This window comes from Enhydra lutris, unplaced genomic scaffold (assembly GCF_002288905.1).
Source record: "Enhydra lutris kenyoni isolate GAN:26980312 unplaced genomic scaffold, ASM228890v2 scaffoldscaffold51, whole genome shotgun sequence".
Classification (NCBI taxonomy): Eukaryota; Metazoa; Chordata; class Mammalia; order Carnivora; family Mustelidae; genus Enhydra; species Enhydra lutris.
In genome coordinates, this window is record NW_019154135.1 from 13525911 (window position 1) to 13541427 (window position 15517).

General features: G+C 59.4%; 2 protein-coding genes across 3 annotated transcripts; both read left to right on the top strand.

Annotated features, from left to right (window-relative positions):
- Positions 1–3865: 3865 nt before the first annotated feature.
- Positions 3866–6299, top strand: LOC111157031 (transmembrane p24 trafficking protein 4). The gene is made up of 5 exons (XM_022518235.1): positions 3866–4046; positions 4166–4266; positions 4408–4533; positions 4764–4910; positions 5279–6299. The coding sequence occupies exons 1-5, from the start codon at positions 3920–3922 to the stop codon at positions 5426–5428; spliced, it is 651 nt and encodes a 216-aa protein (XP_022373943.1). The 5' UTR covers positions 3866–3919; the 3' UTR covers positions 5429–6299.
- A 1874-nt stretch (positions 6300–8173) lies between these two features.
- Positions 8174–15000, top strand: LOC111157055 (DEAD-box helicase 56). 2 transcript variants are annotated; one of them, XM_022518268.1, is made up of 14 exons: positions 8175–8281; positions 8367–8528; positions 9005–9165; positions 9316–9486; positions 9564–9654; positions 10164–10408; positions 10720–10839; positions 11392–11505; positions 11582–11673; positions 12527–12600; positions 12738–12827; positions 13148–13253; positions 14230–14300; positions 14716–15000. In XM_022518268.1, the coding sequence occupies exons 1-14, from the start codon at positions 8222–8224 to the stop codon at positions 14791–14793; spliced, it is 1635 nt and encodes a 544-aa protein (XP_022373976.1). In that variant the 5' UTR covers positions 8175–8221; the 3' UTR covers positions 14794–15000. The 2 variants fall into 2 exon arrangements, with proteins under 2 accessions (XP_022373977.1, XP_022373976.1); XM_022518269.1 differs by lacking the exon at positions 10720–10839 and having other exon boundaries at positions 8174–8281.
- Positions 15001–15517: the final 517 nt, after the last annotated feature.

A 15517-nucleotide genomic window follows, 5' to 3' on the forward strand; every position in this document is an offset into this window, starting at 1 on the left:
CAAAATCCAGATGTCAGCTAAGTCGTGTTCCCTCCAGAGACTCTGGGAGAGATGATCTTGCGTGTCTCCCAGTTTCTGGCTGATCCAGGCATTCCTGGCTTGTGGCTGCAGTGTCTGGCTCTGGGCTGCGTGGCGAGTCCTTTTATCCATGCAGCTCGCTCTTCCAAGCCTACACAGTTCAGTGACAGGCACCTCGTGGGACAGCTCTCCAGAACTGTTTTCATCGTACAGCTCGGAAACTCTGTGTCCATTAGACAACCCCCCTCCCTCAGCACCACCTTACTCTCGGTCTCTATGAATTTGACTGCTTTAGATACTGTCTTGTTTGTAAGTGGAATCATGCCTATTTGTTTTTTGTGACAGGCATATTTCCCTTAGCACGCTGACCTCAGGGTTCATCTGTGCTGTGGCTCGGTGCGGGATTTCCTTCCTTTTCAAGGCTAAATGGTATGCAGTGGTGTGTTTGTGCCCCTTTTGATTTCTGTTCATCCATTGATAGACATTTGGGTGCTTCCATTCTTGGCCGCTGTGCATAGTGCTTCTGTAAGCGTGGGCATGCAGGTGTCTTTTCGAGGTCCTGTCTTCAGATTTTTAGAGCTCTACCAGGCAGTGGAATGATTGGGTCATATGCTAGTTCTAATTTCTTGAGGCGCCTCCATGTTATTTTCCATAGTGGTTGCACCATTTATGATGCCACCCACAGCTCCCGAGGTTCTGATTTCTCCACATGCTCACTGATCGTTATTTTCTATTTGCTTTTTACAGCAGCCACTCTGTGGGTGTGTGGGTGTCTTTGTGTCTCCTGTAAAGACCGTGGTCACTGGATTTAGGGCCCAGGATAATCCAGGAGTATCACATCAGGTCCTTAATTACATTTGGGAAGACCCCAAGGCAGGTCACATTCACGGGTACCAGGGATTTCGACGTCGATCCTTTGTCTTTGGTGGGGGCACCATTCAAGCCACTACATTCCCTAACCTCTTCCCTGCTTAATTTTTCTCCTTGACACCTTCTCCCTCTGGCATGCTATAGAGTGTGTGATAACCAAAGGGTGATAACCAAAATAAACCCATGAGGACAAGGATTTTTGTGTTTTGTTCACCATTGTGTCCCCAGGGTTTAAAACACCGGCACAGTAGCTGATCATAGATATTGGCTGAATGAAGGGGCAGCTGGCTTAGGTAACGTTGGCAGAAATTGCCCACCATCTTTGAGGGGAAAAGTTTTCAGGCTTGGGGATTTCGATTACCTAACATAGGTTTTTTCCTGTGAGTAATGCAATCTCTTTAAGATTACCCATCAATTAGGACAAATTTTAGAGTCCTCTTGAAGAAAAAAAAACAACAAAATTAGAACTATGAATACCATTTCTCACCAAAGTGAATCAAGATCCTTTAGGTAAACAGTAGACTTTTAAAAAAAGATTTTATTTATTTATTAGAACGAATTCAGAGAGAGAGCATGAGCAGGGGGAGGGGCAGAGGGAGAAGCAGACTCCCCACCGACCAGGGAGCCCTAGCAAGGCCCCCAGGATCATGACCTGAGCCAATGGCAGACGCCCAACTGAGTGAGCCACCCAGGCACCCCCAAATGGCAGATTTTGTGTGTAGGGCAGGCAGTGTGCAAACTGGAAAGCAAGGGAGCCAGTAAAGACTACCAGAGTTGTGTTAAAAGGGCGCAGAGCACTTGGACATCTTACGAGACGATCTGAACATTAAAAAGGGGTAATGATTGAAATGTATGCAGACACATTTAGTTTTATTGCAAATCCTCCCTGGTTGTGGATATAATGGTTTACAGGATACAGCAGTGACCAAGAGATACATGGGAAGTGACATGTTAAGATACAAACCCCCAGTCCAGAACGTGGATTCTACTGGTCGGGTGATCTGGGTGCCTCAGTAGGAAATGGCACCATCAGCATCAACAACCAACAAAGTGAGGAGCTGTGTCCCTGAACGGCTTGACTTTACCTTGTTTGGACCCTGATTTAAGCATTCTGAAGTTTTTTGAGACAACGAGGAGAAACTGAACATGTGCTAAGTGTTACATGACATTAACAGAACTGTTTAATTTTGTTGGATGTGGAAATGGTATTTTTAAAAAGTCCTTGTCTATTAGAGACACAAGTATTTTTAGGTGAAATGATGTGGTTTTTTTTTTTTTTTTTTCCTGGAATACATCATTTCTGGACACAGTTTCATATACTTCAGGGAAAACACGCCAAAGAAATGAAACAAGGCAGGCAAGAAACTGATTTTTGTTGAAGGCGGGTGATGAGTATATCAAAGTTCATTGTAACTATTCCCTCTTTACGTGTGTTCGGAAATTCTCTTTATAAAAAATTTAAGGCTTTCAACCAAGCTCTGCTGTGATTCTATGCCCAGTAACAATGTCCTGGCTTGGTGTTCGTCTTCCTTCGTCCCAGAGAAGGGGGTGCTCTAACTAGGAGAGGCAAACGCACCCATGACCCTACTCATTCTGTTTCCCTCATTCTCGCCCTCCGTTTTTTTTAGCCCAGATTTTCAGTCTCATTTTGCAGCGCTTAGTGCAACGGAAGCGGGGGTGGAGGGGCTGCAACGGCGCATGGGTCGAGACCGTTAACCCAAGCCCGTCCCTCAGATCGGAACTGGGATCAGACCACAGAAGGTGGCCGAAGATTATTTATTGTCCATTCCATTAGAAGGAAGTGAGCTAAATGCCTGTATTTAAAAATCAGAGTTTCCAGCTTCTGAAGAAGAGGGCTTTAAACAGAGGCTTTGGGTCCTCACACAACTACTGGGGAAGCTTCCCTTTTAAATGATTTTCTTTGATCCCCCAGGATACCTGTGTTGGCTCAGAACCAGAACTTACAGGATACACAGCAGCACACGCAACACCAGCCATGCCCAGAGCACCCAGAGCCCCGCTGCAGCGCTTTTCTGCAAGGACGGCTCTCAGCATAGGCACGCTGCACCTCCCGGGGGCCCCTACAGGTCCTCAGCCCTCACCTAGGACACAGAGAGTAGTTCAGTCTGACCGGCTGGTAGAAAACCACAGGCCCTGAGGGGACAAAATAAGACGGACTCGACCACACGCTCCGCCCTGCAGAGTCTAGTAAAAACTTAAGGAAGGGACCCTTTTCTTCATTAGTCCCCGTGCCACGCCCACCACATCTCCTTTACCATCAGTGCGGTACCTGGCAACCCCCTGCCCCGCGCCCAGTGAGTCCCTCCCACGCAAGGGTCAGGAAATTCCAGCACAACAGCCGGGTCACAGGTCACGCGTGGCGGTCACCACTCCGAGTGACACAGCCCCACAAGCTCGGGCAGCCCCCGCCCCACCTTCCGCGCGGGACCCCTCCTCTCCCAGCTCCTTCCCAAGTGCTGGACCCGACGCCCCCACGCTCCCTTCCCCGCCTGGGACTCCTTCTCCCAACGTCCCTTCCCCACGCTCCATCCCTTGGATGGGATCCCTTGTGTCCCCCCCGCTGGACCCCACGCCCCCACGTTCCTTCCCCCGCGCGGGACCCCACGACCCCTCCCCCTCTCCAGTGCGAGACCCCCACCACGTCCCGCCCGCGGAGGAGCGGGTCGCGAGCTAATCGCCACATAAGCGCCCCGAGTCCGGCTATGCAGCCTCTCCTGGAAGCCGGGCGCAGGCTTGCGCATGCGCGCAGGGGAGAGGAGGCGCGCAGGTAGGTGTCGAACAAAGTATCGTCTCCCGCAAAGCGACAAAGGGATCCCAGAGTCCTTCGCATGCGTACTCTCCTCTCCGCCAGGCCTAGCGACGGAGCCAGACGCACGCAGCGCGAGCGTCATGGCGCATGCGCGCTCTGCGCTCGGCTCTGTGGCGTCGGCCGGACTGGGGCGCAGGCGCGCGCATGCGCGACGGGCGGAGGGCTCGCGTTGGCAGGTGTCGGGGCGGGTGGCGGCGGGCAATGGGACGACCGGCGCTGCTGCTGCTTGCGCTGTGCGCAGCCTGCGCCCGAGGGCTCTACTTCCACATCGGCGAGACCGAGAAGCGCTGCTTCATTGAGGAGATCCCCGACGAGACCATGGTCATCGGTCAGGCGGGGCGAGGGAGGACAGGGCCCTGTGTGTCCCCGAGACGCGGCCACGGCGCCCCGCGGAGTGTGGGAGCCGGCTGGAGCAGGCGGGTCGTGACGGCTGTGTCTGCTCCGCAGGGAACTACCGCACCCAGATGTGGGACAAGCAGAAGGAGGTCTTCCTGCCCTCGACCCCCGGCCTGGGCATGCATGTGGAGGTGAAGGACCCCGAAGGCAAGGTAGGGCCACTGCTGGTCGTGCTCGCACGGGCGCCCTGCAGCCTCCAGGAGGCCACGCTTCCCCGACTTCTCTGGGCCGTGCAGGGCTCCGAGGACAGGGCACCGTGCAGGTGGGGGCTGTCACGGTGTGTCCCGTTGCAGGTGGTGCTGTCCCGGCAGTACGGCTCCGAGGGCCGCTTTACCTTCACCTCCCACACACCCGGTGACCATCAGATCTGCCTGCACTCGAACTCCACCAGGATGGCTCTCTTCGCTGGCGGCAGACTGGTAAGAGGATTGCCTCTTTGGCCAGAGCTCAGAATCTTTCCTCTGATTCTGCCGAGTTCTGACCTAACAGCCACCGTCATTTGGGACACTTTGGGACACAGTCACAATCAGAGATAGGTGTAGCATTTCTGTCTCACTGCTAGGGACGAGAATAGGTTCCCCAACCTGTAACGGAGAATCCGAGGGTTTCCAACCTTGGGGCTCTGGGGCTCCACCCCGTGTCTTTCCAGCGCGTGCACCTGGACATCCAGGTTGGGGAGCACGCCAACAACTACCCCGAGATCGCCGCCAAGGACAAGCTGACAGAGCTCCAGCTCCGAGCCCGCCAGCTGCTCGATCAGGTGGAACAGATCCAGAAGGAGCAGGATTACCAGAGGGTAAGCATGCGTATGACCGTACTCGGACGTGGCAGATGACCTTTGTGCCCGCCATGCCCCCTGGAAGTTTCTGTTTAAGGCCTTCCCCGCTTAGGAGCTCAGCTGTTCAGAGAATGGGGTGGAGGGTGTCCGTGTGCCTGGCCGCTTCCAAGCTTTGCAGACTGAAGTGCATGGAGCACCGCTCCCAGCCTGGCAGAGCTGGTTGTGGAGGGGCGCGCGGCACTCTCCCGGGGCACTCCCCGCGGAATCCGAGGCAGCGTCTCAGGAGGCATTTGGTCCTGAAGCTGAATTTCGCACAGGGGAAGGGCCTCACAACAGCAGGGACCACCTGTCCTGCACGTTTAATCCCGGCCTGTTGTCCTACACAGTATCGTGAAGAGCGCTTCCGTCTCACCAGCGAGAGCACCAACCAGAGGGTCCTGTGGTGGTCAATCGCTCAGACGGTCATTCTCATCCTCACTGGAATCTGGCAGATGCGTCACCTCAAAAGCTTCTTTGAGGCCAAGAAGCTGGTGTAGTATCCTCTCCGTACGATCCCTCCCCTTCACCTCGATTATTTCGTACTTTCCCCACCCAATACCGTATCCGCCTGGATTTTGAGGGAAAGAAAATGAAAAAAGAATACAAGCCACATCGGTTCCATGGCAACAAAGTGCTCACATCAGCCACTCGCTCACACGGGTTCTCAAGGACCCAGGACGTTGGTCCAGGTTTTCAAAGGTCTGTTTTGGGGTTTGTTCAGAATCGAAACTGACCCCGGATGAAGTCTGCCTTGTTTCATCTGCAGTGACTCCCCTCCTCCTCTTACAAAAAGAGCAATTGAAAAAAGTCTCTGCTATTCCTTTAACTTCTCTCTTTACGTCTACTTAGGCAGTAGGCAGCTGAAACGCCCCACCAGGGAGGCCCTGCCTCACTGTCCCTCTTGAGTCCTGGGTTTGCTCAGTGGCTTTGTGAATGTAAATAAGGGGCAGAGGCCTCAGAGGATTGAAATGTTTTTTCTATATATTAGAACTATTTTTTGATAAATTATATATATTTTACTTCCTAGTTGAAGTGTTCCTGCCTGTGTGTGACTAGCTGAAAACACCAGTGCGGCCTCGTCTGCTTTCTGTGTGCCCGTACGTTTCTGCTAAGGGCCACTGCAGCTTGCGGTCACCACAGGTGCTCTCGGGGCCTTCCGAGAGGGCCGAGCAGGGACTCCCTGGGACACCGGGCATTTCCATCCCTTGGGGCCCCAGAGTGAGGTGGTGGCAGAACTAGAACAGGCAGGGCCATCCTCCCCTCCCTCTTTTCTTCACTTTTATTTAAGCTGTGCTAAATGTTTCTTCACAGGAACCACATTTGGTTCTTCATACAGATTTTTCCAGTGAAATAAAATGTGTTGTAGTAGCTGTGTTTGAAGTGAACTAAGAGGCTGTGGGCAGACGGGAAGCACAGATCGGGGTGGAAGAGAGGCCCCAGCCTTGCGGGCTACTGTGCTGACCTTCAGTGGGTGGGACGTCCGCAGGGGGGCTCATGCTGCCAGGGTTTGTCCATTCACAGAGGTCACCCCAGAGGGCCCACCAGCAGGGAACCATGTGAGGTGATGAAGCGCCTGTTTCGACTTACACTGAAGTATCTTAGTACACTGCCTTCTGCCACATGAAAACCGGCTGCCCTTGCTTCTCTAGGGCTTTGTCATCCGTATTAGTACACATTGCTCATGTGATCATAGATCACATAATAGATGTAGATCATAGATCACATAATAGATGTAGATCATAGATGTAGATCAACAGAGCAAAGTCTTTTTCTCCATGTTCTAAACTGCTCTGTATATGTACCTATTTTTACCCATAAAAATACATGCAAGTTTGTTTCTAGGCTCTGTCATTTAATATTTTTGTATTTTAAAAACCAGGTGCTCCTCCTATGTCTCATTCTGGATGGCTAATGGTCCAGCGAGGTGAAATTACCCTAACTGACTTCTCTAAAGCTGGGTATTCAGGATGGTTTTCAGTTTTCTCACGTTAGAATGAACCCGGAGAAAATGAGATGGTTAGCGGCGTGGGCCTCTAGCCTGAGCTTCCCGGGAACTACGGGACAGGTCAGGCAGGGAACATGTCTCTGCCACCGTGGCTGTTCTGGTGGGCTGTGGGAGGGCAGGCAACCCTGCAGCCTTTGGTGGTCTGTCCAGCTGTAGGCACAAGTCAGTGCATCTTGATTTCTGCCAGTAGCTCCCAAGGTCCATGTTTCCCTTGTGAAGGTTTGACGGGAAGGAGCGCTTGTCCTACTGCTGGGGCAGGTAGGAACGGATGGCAGGAGGATGGGCCAGCAGGTGGCGGCTGTGGGGAGGACTTCCACGCTGCCGTGTGACATCCACAGACACTCCACGGTCGGGAGAAGTTGCGTTTAGAAACCAGTTTGGCTACGTTGAGGTAATTCTGTTATTCCTCCCAAAATTACCCTAGTTCTGTTCTGGAATTCTTGCTTGCTTAGACTGTACCACATCCTTCCTACAAAACGCGCGTGGGGGGCGAGGCCTCGTCTCCGGCTCTGGGCAAAAGGGAACGAAGGTTGCTACCGACGGACTCTAAGACAGATGGTCTCGGACTAGGCGGGCGAGCGCAGGGTCATCTCCAGGTTTGTGAAAAGTGGCGGCCAGGGGTCGCCATGGTGGGACGTGAGGACTCCGGCCTCCGGCGCTGGCTCGGAGGAAGAAGTGGGGCGCAGGCAACTGGGAGGGCAAGGGAGGAAGCGTCCCTCCGGGTCTCCAGGACGACAGCAGCCCCGCGAGACCTTGCAGGACAGCGGCGGAACCACAGCAGAGGAGCTGGGCCGCTTCGTGCCGCTGGGCCCGTGGTGACCGGCTAGGCCGCGAGAGCGAGCCGACACAGCTGGGGACCGAGTCCTTGTTAGTTACGCTGCTCCGGTGGCCGACGGGCAGCCACAGGCCAGCCCACCTCTGTCTCTCGAGCTCCGCCCGCCCGTGCCCCCGGACCGCGTGCTGGCACCCCCAGGACCGGCCCGCCGGGCACCGCACGTCGTAGGTCACCGCAAGAGCCGCTGAGGGAAGCGCGGTGAAGCCAGGGAGAGCCGTGAGCAGGGACTAGGCCCCAGAGGCCGTTGCGGCCGGCGCCTGCCCCGCCTCCCCCGAGACCCCGGGCTCGCGCACCTGCGCAGCCGCACAACCCCGCCGGCCGCCGGAAGCCCAGGCTCCAGCACTTCCGGGAGGGGGCCGTGCCCGCGAAGCTGATTGGTGGCGGCGCCCCACGCGCCGTCGCGCCCTTCCTGCCGTGCGCGCGTGCGCGGTGTCCCCGCAGAGCCGCGACATGGCGGACCCGGAGGCGTTGGGCTTCGAGCACATGGGCCTCGACCCCCGGCTCCTGCAGGTACCGGGGAGGGCTGAGCGGCCGGGCCAGCGGGGCTGGGGGCGGCGGAGGGGCGGCGCGCTGAGCCGCGCGTCGTGTCTCCTAGGCCGTCGCCGACCTAGGCTGGTCGCGACCCACGCTGATCCAGGAGAAGGCCATCCCGCTGGCCCTGGAGGGGAAGGACCTGCTGGCGCGGGCCCGCACGGGCTCGGGGAAGACGGCCGCGTACGCTCTTCCCGCGCTGCAGCTGCTGCTCCACAGGAAGGCGGTGGGTCGCGGCGGCGGGTGGGGGGGCCGGGGCTCCCGAAGGCCGGCCCGGGGTGCCTCTGTGCTCCGCACTCCGGCTGCATTCGGGTCGCCTGGCCCCGGCCCGGGCGCTGCTGTCATCCTTCTGTGCTGTCTTCCTTCTGTGAAGAGAAAGCGCATCTCTTTCTCTTCACCTACTTTAAGAAGCGGAAGCTTCTCTCAGTCGTGCTTGTGGGGTTCAGGGGACCGTGCAGCGCTCTGGCTGCTGTGTGATCAGTAACGTGCTAACCACGGAGTGGCGTCCTTTGAGGGTCAGTGCGCGGGGAAAGAGCTCTGTTCCGCCCTCCTTCTGTCCTGGGGAGGGTGGCCCTCAGTGAGGGTTGGTCAGAACACAGCTAAGTCGTGTGGAAGGCCCCAGCATTGGGTCAGACTGCAGGGGTCAGGTGGCTCCGAGGATGCCGGCCGGCGGGCTGACGCCTGTCATTCGTGCTGTTGCAGACGGGCCCTGCAGTAGAGCAGGCCGTGAGAGGGCTCGTCCTGGTGCCCACCAAGGAGCTGGCACGCCAGGCCCGGTCCATGATCCAGCAGCTGGCTGCTCACTGCGCTCGAGACATCCGGGTGGCCGACGTCTCAGCTGCTGAGGACACTGCCTCTCAGCGGTGGGTGAGAGCCCCAGGGCCGCGGAGGAGTGAGCCTGTGCGGGAATGTGGGATTGGGTTTGCTGGGTTGGTGTGCAGCAAACAGGGCCGGCCGGGGTGAGGCTTGGGTGGGTGCGTACTCCCCAACACGGAGGTGTTGCCCACCTGCAGAGCTGTGCTGATGGAGAAGCCCGACATCGTCGTGGGGACCCCATCGCGCATCTTGAACCACTTGCAGCAGGCCAGTTTGGTCCTGCGAGACTCCCTGGAGCTGCTGGTGCTGGATGAGGCCGACCTTCTCTTCTCCTTCGGCTTCGAGGAGGAGCTCAAGAGTCTGCTCTGGTAAGGAAGGGGTGTGTGAGGCCGGGACTGGCCCTAGGTCCTGGAGCTAGAGGCTGATGGGCTCTGTTTGATTCTAGTCATCTGCCCCGGATTTACCAGGCGTTTCTGATGTCAGCTACCTTTAATGAGGACGTACAAGCACTCAAGGAGCTGGTACTCCATAATCCAGTAAGCTTCTGGGGCCCAGGACGTGACACTTGCTGCTCAAAGGAGTTCTCTGGTATTTCGGGTGGGACACTCGTTAGCGGGTTAGCCCCCTGGTCCTGAGTCACCAGAAGCTGGTGGTCCTCAGCACACCCCATCTATTAGTCTGCAGTCGCTACGTCATTGCTGGTGTTTGCTAGGGGTGGTCCAGACACGCTTACCTGAAGGCAGAAGCAGGGACCCCTGAGACTCAGAAGGGCTGCTTTGAGCAGCACAGCCAAAGCTCTCACGCACATGAACTTGGTTCTCCTGAGAGCTTATTGCTGTAGGTCCGTGTCCTCATTTTCCGTGTGTTCTCTCTTTTGTGCTTGCAACACCTCCTAACCTTATATCCTCTGCAAAGCGCACGGCTGGGGCGCATTGAGTTGTCACGCCCCCAGTGGGAGGGGACGTGGGCTGCCCTGCTTTGAGCCAGCAGCTTGGGGCTCTTCCGTCTCCTTCTCTTTCCTGACCATGGGGCTCTTTCCCTACAGGTGACTCTCAAGCTGCAGGAGTCCCAGCTGCCAGGGCCAGACCAGCTGCGGCAGTTCCAGGTGGTCTGCCAGACGGAGGAAGACAAGTTCCTGCTGCTGTATGCCCTGCTCAAGCTGTCGTTGGTCCGAGGCAAGTCCCTGCTCTTTGTCAACACTCTGGAGAGGAGTTACCGGCTGCGCCTGTTCCTGGAGCAGTTCAGCATCCCCGCCTGTGTGCTCAACGGAGAGCTCCCGCTGTGCTCCAGGTGGGCAGCCAGGCCCCTCAGCTGAGACTTGGGAGGGGGAGATGGGGCGGGGGTGGGGGGTGCGCCTGTGTCTTCAGTGGGAGGTGGAGGCCAGGCTATGGGCTCGACCGACTCTACTGAGATTCTGTGTCATGGCCCTGAGAATTCCGCTGTCGCTTCGTCTTCAGCTGAGGAGCTGAGGTGTGAAGGCTACGCAGGAGCAGAGCTGGAGAAGAGGGAAGAGTCGGGATGACGGTCGTGATGATGTCGGGGGTGGGAGGGGGCCCCCGACTGGCTCTGGGGCTGAGGCTTCCTCCGCTCTTGGGCTGTAGGTGCCATATCATCTCCCAGTTCAACCAGGGTTTCTACGACTGTGTCATAGCGACCGACGCCGAAGTCCTGGGGGCCCCCGTCAAGGGCAAGCGTCGGGCCCGAGGCTCCAAGGGGGACAGGTGAGTCCCTTCCCTGGCGCACTGCAGGGCCTGTTTCTCAGTCTTTCAGAAGGTGGTGAAACTGGAGTCTCCGAGCAAGGCGTCCTGCTTTGGGGTCTGGCCGCTGGTGGGGGCCTCGCTCGGCTGCCACGGTCTGGAGAAGAGTGAAGGGCAAGCGTGCACGTACTCCGGGGCAGCAGTCAGGGCCCACCCTGTGGCTGTCGGGTCGTCGTGCAGCCTGTGCTGGGCGCACAGCTGTGACCTGTCCGGAGGGGGTTTCCGAAGGGATTGGGAACCCAGCGTCTGCCCAGCAGGCTGTGTGGGGGCGGTCGTCAGGTTGCCCTGTGTTGCGGTGAGTTCTGTCCTTCCTGAGGCATTGAGGTCAGGGCGAGGGCTCAGCCACCCCCGCTACCCCAGCTTCTGACATAGTCCTCATTCCTGATTTTAGAGTTTTCAACCTGTTAGAGTTCTCTGATTTGTTATAAGGGTTTATTAAGTGATTTTACTGGTAAGTGGCTTGAGATTGCTGACCTTGGTGGGGGGTCGGTCTGACGTTGGGACGTCTCCCCACAGGGCTTCTGACCCGGAGGCAGGTGTGGCCCGCGGCATAGACTTCCATCACGTGTCTGCTGTGCTCAACTTTGACCTGCCGCCCACCCCCGAGGCTTACATCCACCGAGCTGGCAGGTGGGAGAGCTGGGGTGTGGTGGGCAGGCACCGGGACCTCGGGCCAGAGGTTTAGCTGGGTGCTCTGTTCTTGCAGGACGGCACGTGCCAACAACCCGGGCATGGTTTTGACCTTCGTGCTGCCCACTGAGCAGTCTCACTTGCACACGATCGAGGAGCTTCTCGGAGGTAAGAACCTTGCACTCTCTTCCCGTGACGCCTTAGGCTCAGCGGTGGTGATGGCAGCACCTCCCGCTCGGCCCCGCCATGTGCTTCCTTCCTGCCCCATCCTCATCCCGCCCTGGGTGGCAGGCAGGGTCCTCCGAGATGCGCAAGCCGAGGTCCAGACTCAAGGGGCAGAAGAGCCAAGGGAGGGGAGAGGGGGTCTTGGGAGATGGGGCTGGTGGTGTCTCAGGAGGGGACCTAGGAGAGGGAGCTCATCGGGGGGCAGGGGGTCCTTCTCTGACTCCCAAGTTGCCAGGCCCAAGCCTGGGCGCCCCCAGGGCCTTCCGGAGGCGACACTGTGGCCGTGCAGTTGCCGCTGTTCCCGGCTGTGAGTGGAGGCCGGCAGAGGAGGCGTGGGGAGGGCCGTCCGCCGGCCAGGGGGCTCCCCAAAGGGGCCTCGTTCCTGCCTGTGTTGGGGGTCTGGGACGGACAGTGTGGGCTCATGCAGGCGGGGTCTGGGGCGCTGGCTGGCGAGAGCGTGAGGGCTACTTCCGCACTGAGACGCCACTCTGTCGCGGGTGTTGAGCGTCCAGAGTGGCTGTGGGGGAGGAGGATGGGGAGGTAGGCAGGTGGTGAAGCTGCTGTGACAGGCACCCAGGGCCCTAGAGGCCGCCCCGGCACACTGTGCTGGACCAGCTGTTGTGGGCCGTCCACGGGACTTGGGCGTTTCACCGCACGTGCACCTCGCAGGGAAGGTGTGGGCTGGGGGCCGGGCTGCTTCGTCCTCGGGAGGGGCTGGGGGCTCTGGGCAGATGGCCTCCGGTAGACCCGCCCTGAACCTTCAGGGGACCCTCACTGCTGTGCTCTCTCTCCACAGAGAACGGGGCCCCTGTCCTGCTCCCCTACCAGCTCCGCATGGAGGAGATTGAGGGCTTCCGCTATCGCTGCCAGGTGAGTGGGGTCTGTGCTCGTGTGGGTGGGCGAGTCCCCCGGCTAGGCCCCTGCCACTGAGCACTGAGGCAGGCACAAGGGAGGACAGGGCAGTGCCCTGCCCCGCTGCCATCCTGACCTTTGGTGTGTATGCCCAGGATGCCATGCGCTCGGTGACCAAACAGGCCATTCGAGAGGCAAGGCTGAAGGAGATCAAGGAGGAGCTTCTGCACTCGGAGAGGCTCAAGGTGAGGCTTGGCGTCCGTGGGAGACGCGTGACCGCCACTGCGGAGTTGTCCTCGGGACACGTTGCCGTGGGGAGGGCGCCCTGGGGACCTGCTAGGCGAAGGCACACGCTTGGGGGAGGTGGCCCGCGTGGGGCCCTGCGTGGAGAGCGTGTGGGGCGCGGCTGCCTCACAGGAAGGGCCGTGTCCCCGCAGACGTGGCGCCTGAGGGAGGTGGGAGACCAGCGCTGCGGTGGCTCCGGGAGGGCACAGCACACCCTCTCAGAGGCCTCCGCGGAGCCACGGAAGGCAGACTGACCCTGCCGTGCGCCCGTCCCCCACAGACGTACTTTGAAGACAACCCCCGGGACCTCCAGCTGCTGCGGCACGACCTGCCGTTGCACCCTGCCGTGGTGAAGCCTCACCTGGGCCACGTCCCTGACTACCTGGGTAAGTGGGGGGACCACCGTGTGTGCCGGGCTGAGGCGGGACCTCGGAGGCCGGGCGGCCGGCACGTGCATGAGTTCACACAGACACATCTGCTTAGATGCGGGCACGCTCTCCCTGCACCCAGGCAGACGGGAGCTCCCTCTGCTGCGGACGTGAGAAGCAGGCAGTGTGGGGGACCCCCGTGCCGTGGGTGTGGGCAGAGTCCGCATGGAGCCCAGGTGCCTGAGGGCAGGAGCTGGGAAGGGGCCAGGCAGACACGGAGGGAGGTGTGGAAGGGGGTGTCACGGGCGGGAGGCGGTGCCGCCCCTGTCAGAGGACACGGGGCCAGTCACCAGGCAAAGATGGGGTGGGGCAGCTGGAGTCTGTCGGCCCCGGAGAGAACGGGCCTGTCGGCCACGTGGGGACCAGGGACCCCCTTCCTCTGCCCTGTAGGAGCAAAGTCTCTGGCAGGAGTGTGAGGCCGGAGGGCCTCAAGGGTCAGGGTGAGTGGGGAGAGGGCAGCCGTGGGGTGTGGAGGCATGTCGAGAGCTGGGGCCCTGCCGAGGTCAGGTGGAGGTGAGGCCGGACGCCAAGGGTCATGCCACAGGTGGCAGCAGTGACCGTGTGGCCGTGGGTGTCGGAAGGCTATGGGGGGAGAGGCCCGTTGTGCCGGGTGGACGTGTAATTATGGGCCAGGTAGGGAGAAATTACACGGAGATCTCTTGTATTTTAGCGGTATTTTTTTATCTTGGAAACATGCGTACTTTTCTTTCTGCCACGTGCTTACTGTGAGGGACATCAGGGCAGCCGGGGAGGGATTCAGCACGGGTTTCTGTGGCCTCACCCCTGCGGCGCCGTTCTTGCAGCCCTGGGCCCGTCAGAGGTGGGGCCGGTGTGCCAGGCGCGGGGTCGGAGCCGGGCCGCTGGCTGGGCGCCGGCTGGAGGAGGGGTGGGCTGCGAGGGGCCGTGGCCGCGGCTGAGTCTATGCTTCTTCTAGTTCCCCCTGCTCTGCGCGGCCTCGTGCGTCCTCACAAGAAGCGAAGGAAGCTGGCCTCCAGGAAGGTCCAGGTGCGTGTGCCGGGGCCGTGGCTGCGCCGCAGGGCTCCCCCCTCCCTCCTCCTGTGTCATCACAGTGCGCGCACTCCTTGCCTTTGGGAGGGATGAGCAAGGCCCCAGACCTGGCCCCAGACTCTTCGGTTGAGGGGGGGAGTCGTGAGGGTCAGACACTCGCTGGGCCACCCCCAAGCAGCTTCAAGAGCACAGGACGGTTTGCTTTTCTGTCCTTACGACCTGGCCCGTGCTCCAGACGGTGGGAAGAGGAAGGTGGTGTTTAGTGGGCTGCAGAGGATGACCAGAGTGGCTTCTGTCCTTGGCTCGTGGCCTGTAGGGCCTTGCCAAGGGGCCACACCTCTCCCCTCCCTGAGTCCATCTAGGCAGACAGACATCTGGTGCTCTCAGGCTAACCTGTGGCTTTGCCCAGCAGAAGGCCAAGACCCAGAATCCCCTGTGCAGCTTCAGACATCGGAAAGAGAGACGCAGACCCACAGCCGTGCCTTCCTGAGGTCTCCGCAGCCTCGCCATCTCCCGGGGCCCCTTCCAGGGCTGCGCACCGAGCTTCCCCGCTGGCTGGACTGGATTCCGGGGAGCCCCAGCCAGGCTGGCCCCGTGCTTCGTGACAACAGACTGCAGCCATCCTGACTCGGGTTTTCCACGAGCAGGAAGGGATGCTCATCCCTGGCAACCTTGGGAATTAAATTGCTTCCGGGAGGCTGGGCCTGGCTCTTTGCCTGCTGTGCATGGCGGCCGCCTGGCCAGCAGAGGTCACTTGTGAAGGGCTGCAGTGGCCCGTCTGGGTCCCTGGGCCAGCCCACTGCCGGCCAGACGGACCAGCCTCCCTCCCCTGCAGCTCAGAGAAGGTGGGCTTGCCCAGCTAGGAGCCCCGTCCTTCCATTTACAAATTCAGGCACATCGTAAATTCAGCCTCTGCCCCGGAGCCGGGGGCACTGGCTCCTGTCCCGCTCCCGTGGGCACACGTGTGCGTTCCCAGAGTGCGCATGCTGCTGGGGTGCGTGCACCGGCTGTTGGGTGCCCCGCCTAGCCAGCAGGTCCCAGCCTCCCCGCCTGCGGCTTAGAAGGTGGGTCGTCTTTCCACTGCTCCACCGCTGGCAGCAGGTGGGGGTCTTAAGAGGGCGGAGTCCTGGTACCATTGTCACCGGCTTGCAGGCGTCCTGCGGCCAGCGTGGCGGGGGAGGAGGCTGTGCCTCCACTTCGTCTGCGTGCGGTCC

What these genes read in the sequence shown, in the direction of transcription:
- LOC111157055 (XM_022518268.1), top strand. Translation starts at nt 8,222, where the DNA reads ATGGCGGACCCGGAGGCGTTGGGCTTCGAGCACATGGGCCTCGACCCC. An exon ending in GAGCTCCCGCTGTGCTCCAG is followed by an intron (nt 10,409 to 10,719) that starts GTGGGCAGCCAG and finishes CTTGGGCTGTAG; the next exon opens with GTGCCATATCATCTCCCAGT. An exon ending in GATCGAGGAGCTTCTCGGAG is followed by an intron (nt 11,674 to 12,526) that starts GTAAGAACCTTG and finishes CTCTCTCCACAG; the next exon opens with AGAACGGGGCCCCTGTCCTG.
- LOC111157031 (XM_022518235.1), top strand. Translation starts at nt 3,920, where the DNA reads ATGGGACGACCGGCGCTGCTGCTGCTTGCGCTGTGCGCAGCCTGCGCC. An exon ending in CGACGAGACCATGGTCATCG is followed by an intron (nt 4,047 to 4,165) that starts GTCAGGCGGGGC and finishes TCTGCTCCGCAG; the next exon opens with GGAACTACCGCACCCAGATG. An exon ending in TGAAGGACCCCGAAGGCAAG is followed by an intron (nt 4,267 to 4,407) that starts GTAGGGCCACTG and finishes GTCCCGTTGCAG; the next exon opens with GTGGTGCTGTCCCGGCAGTA.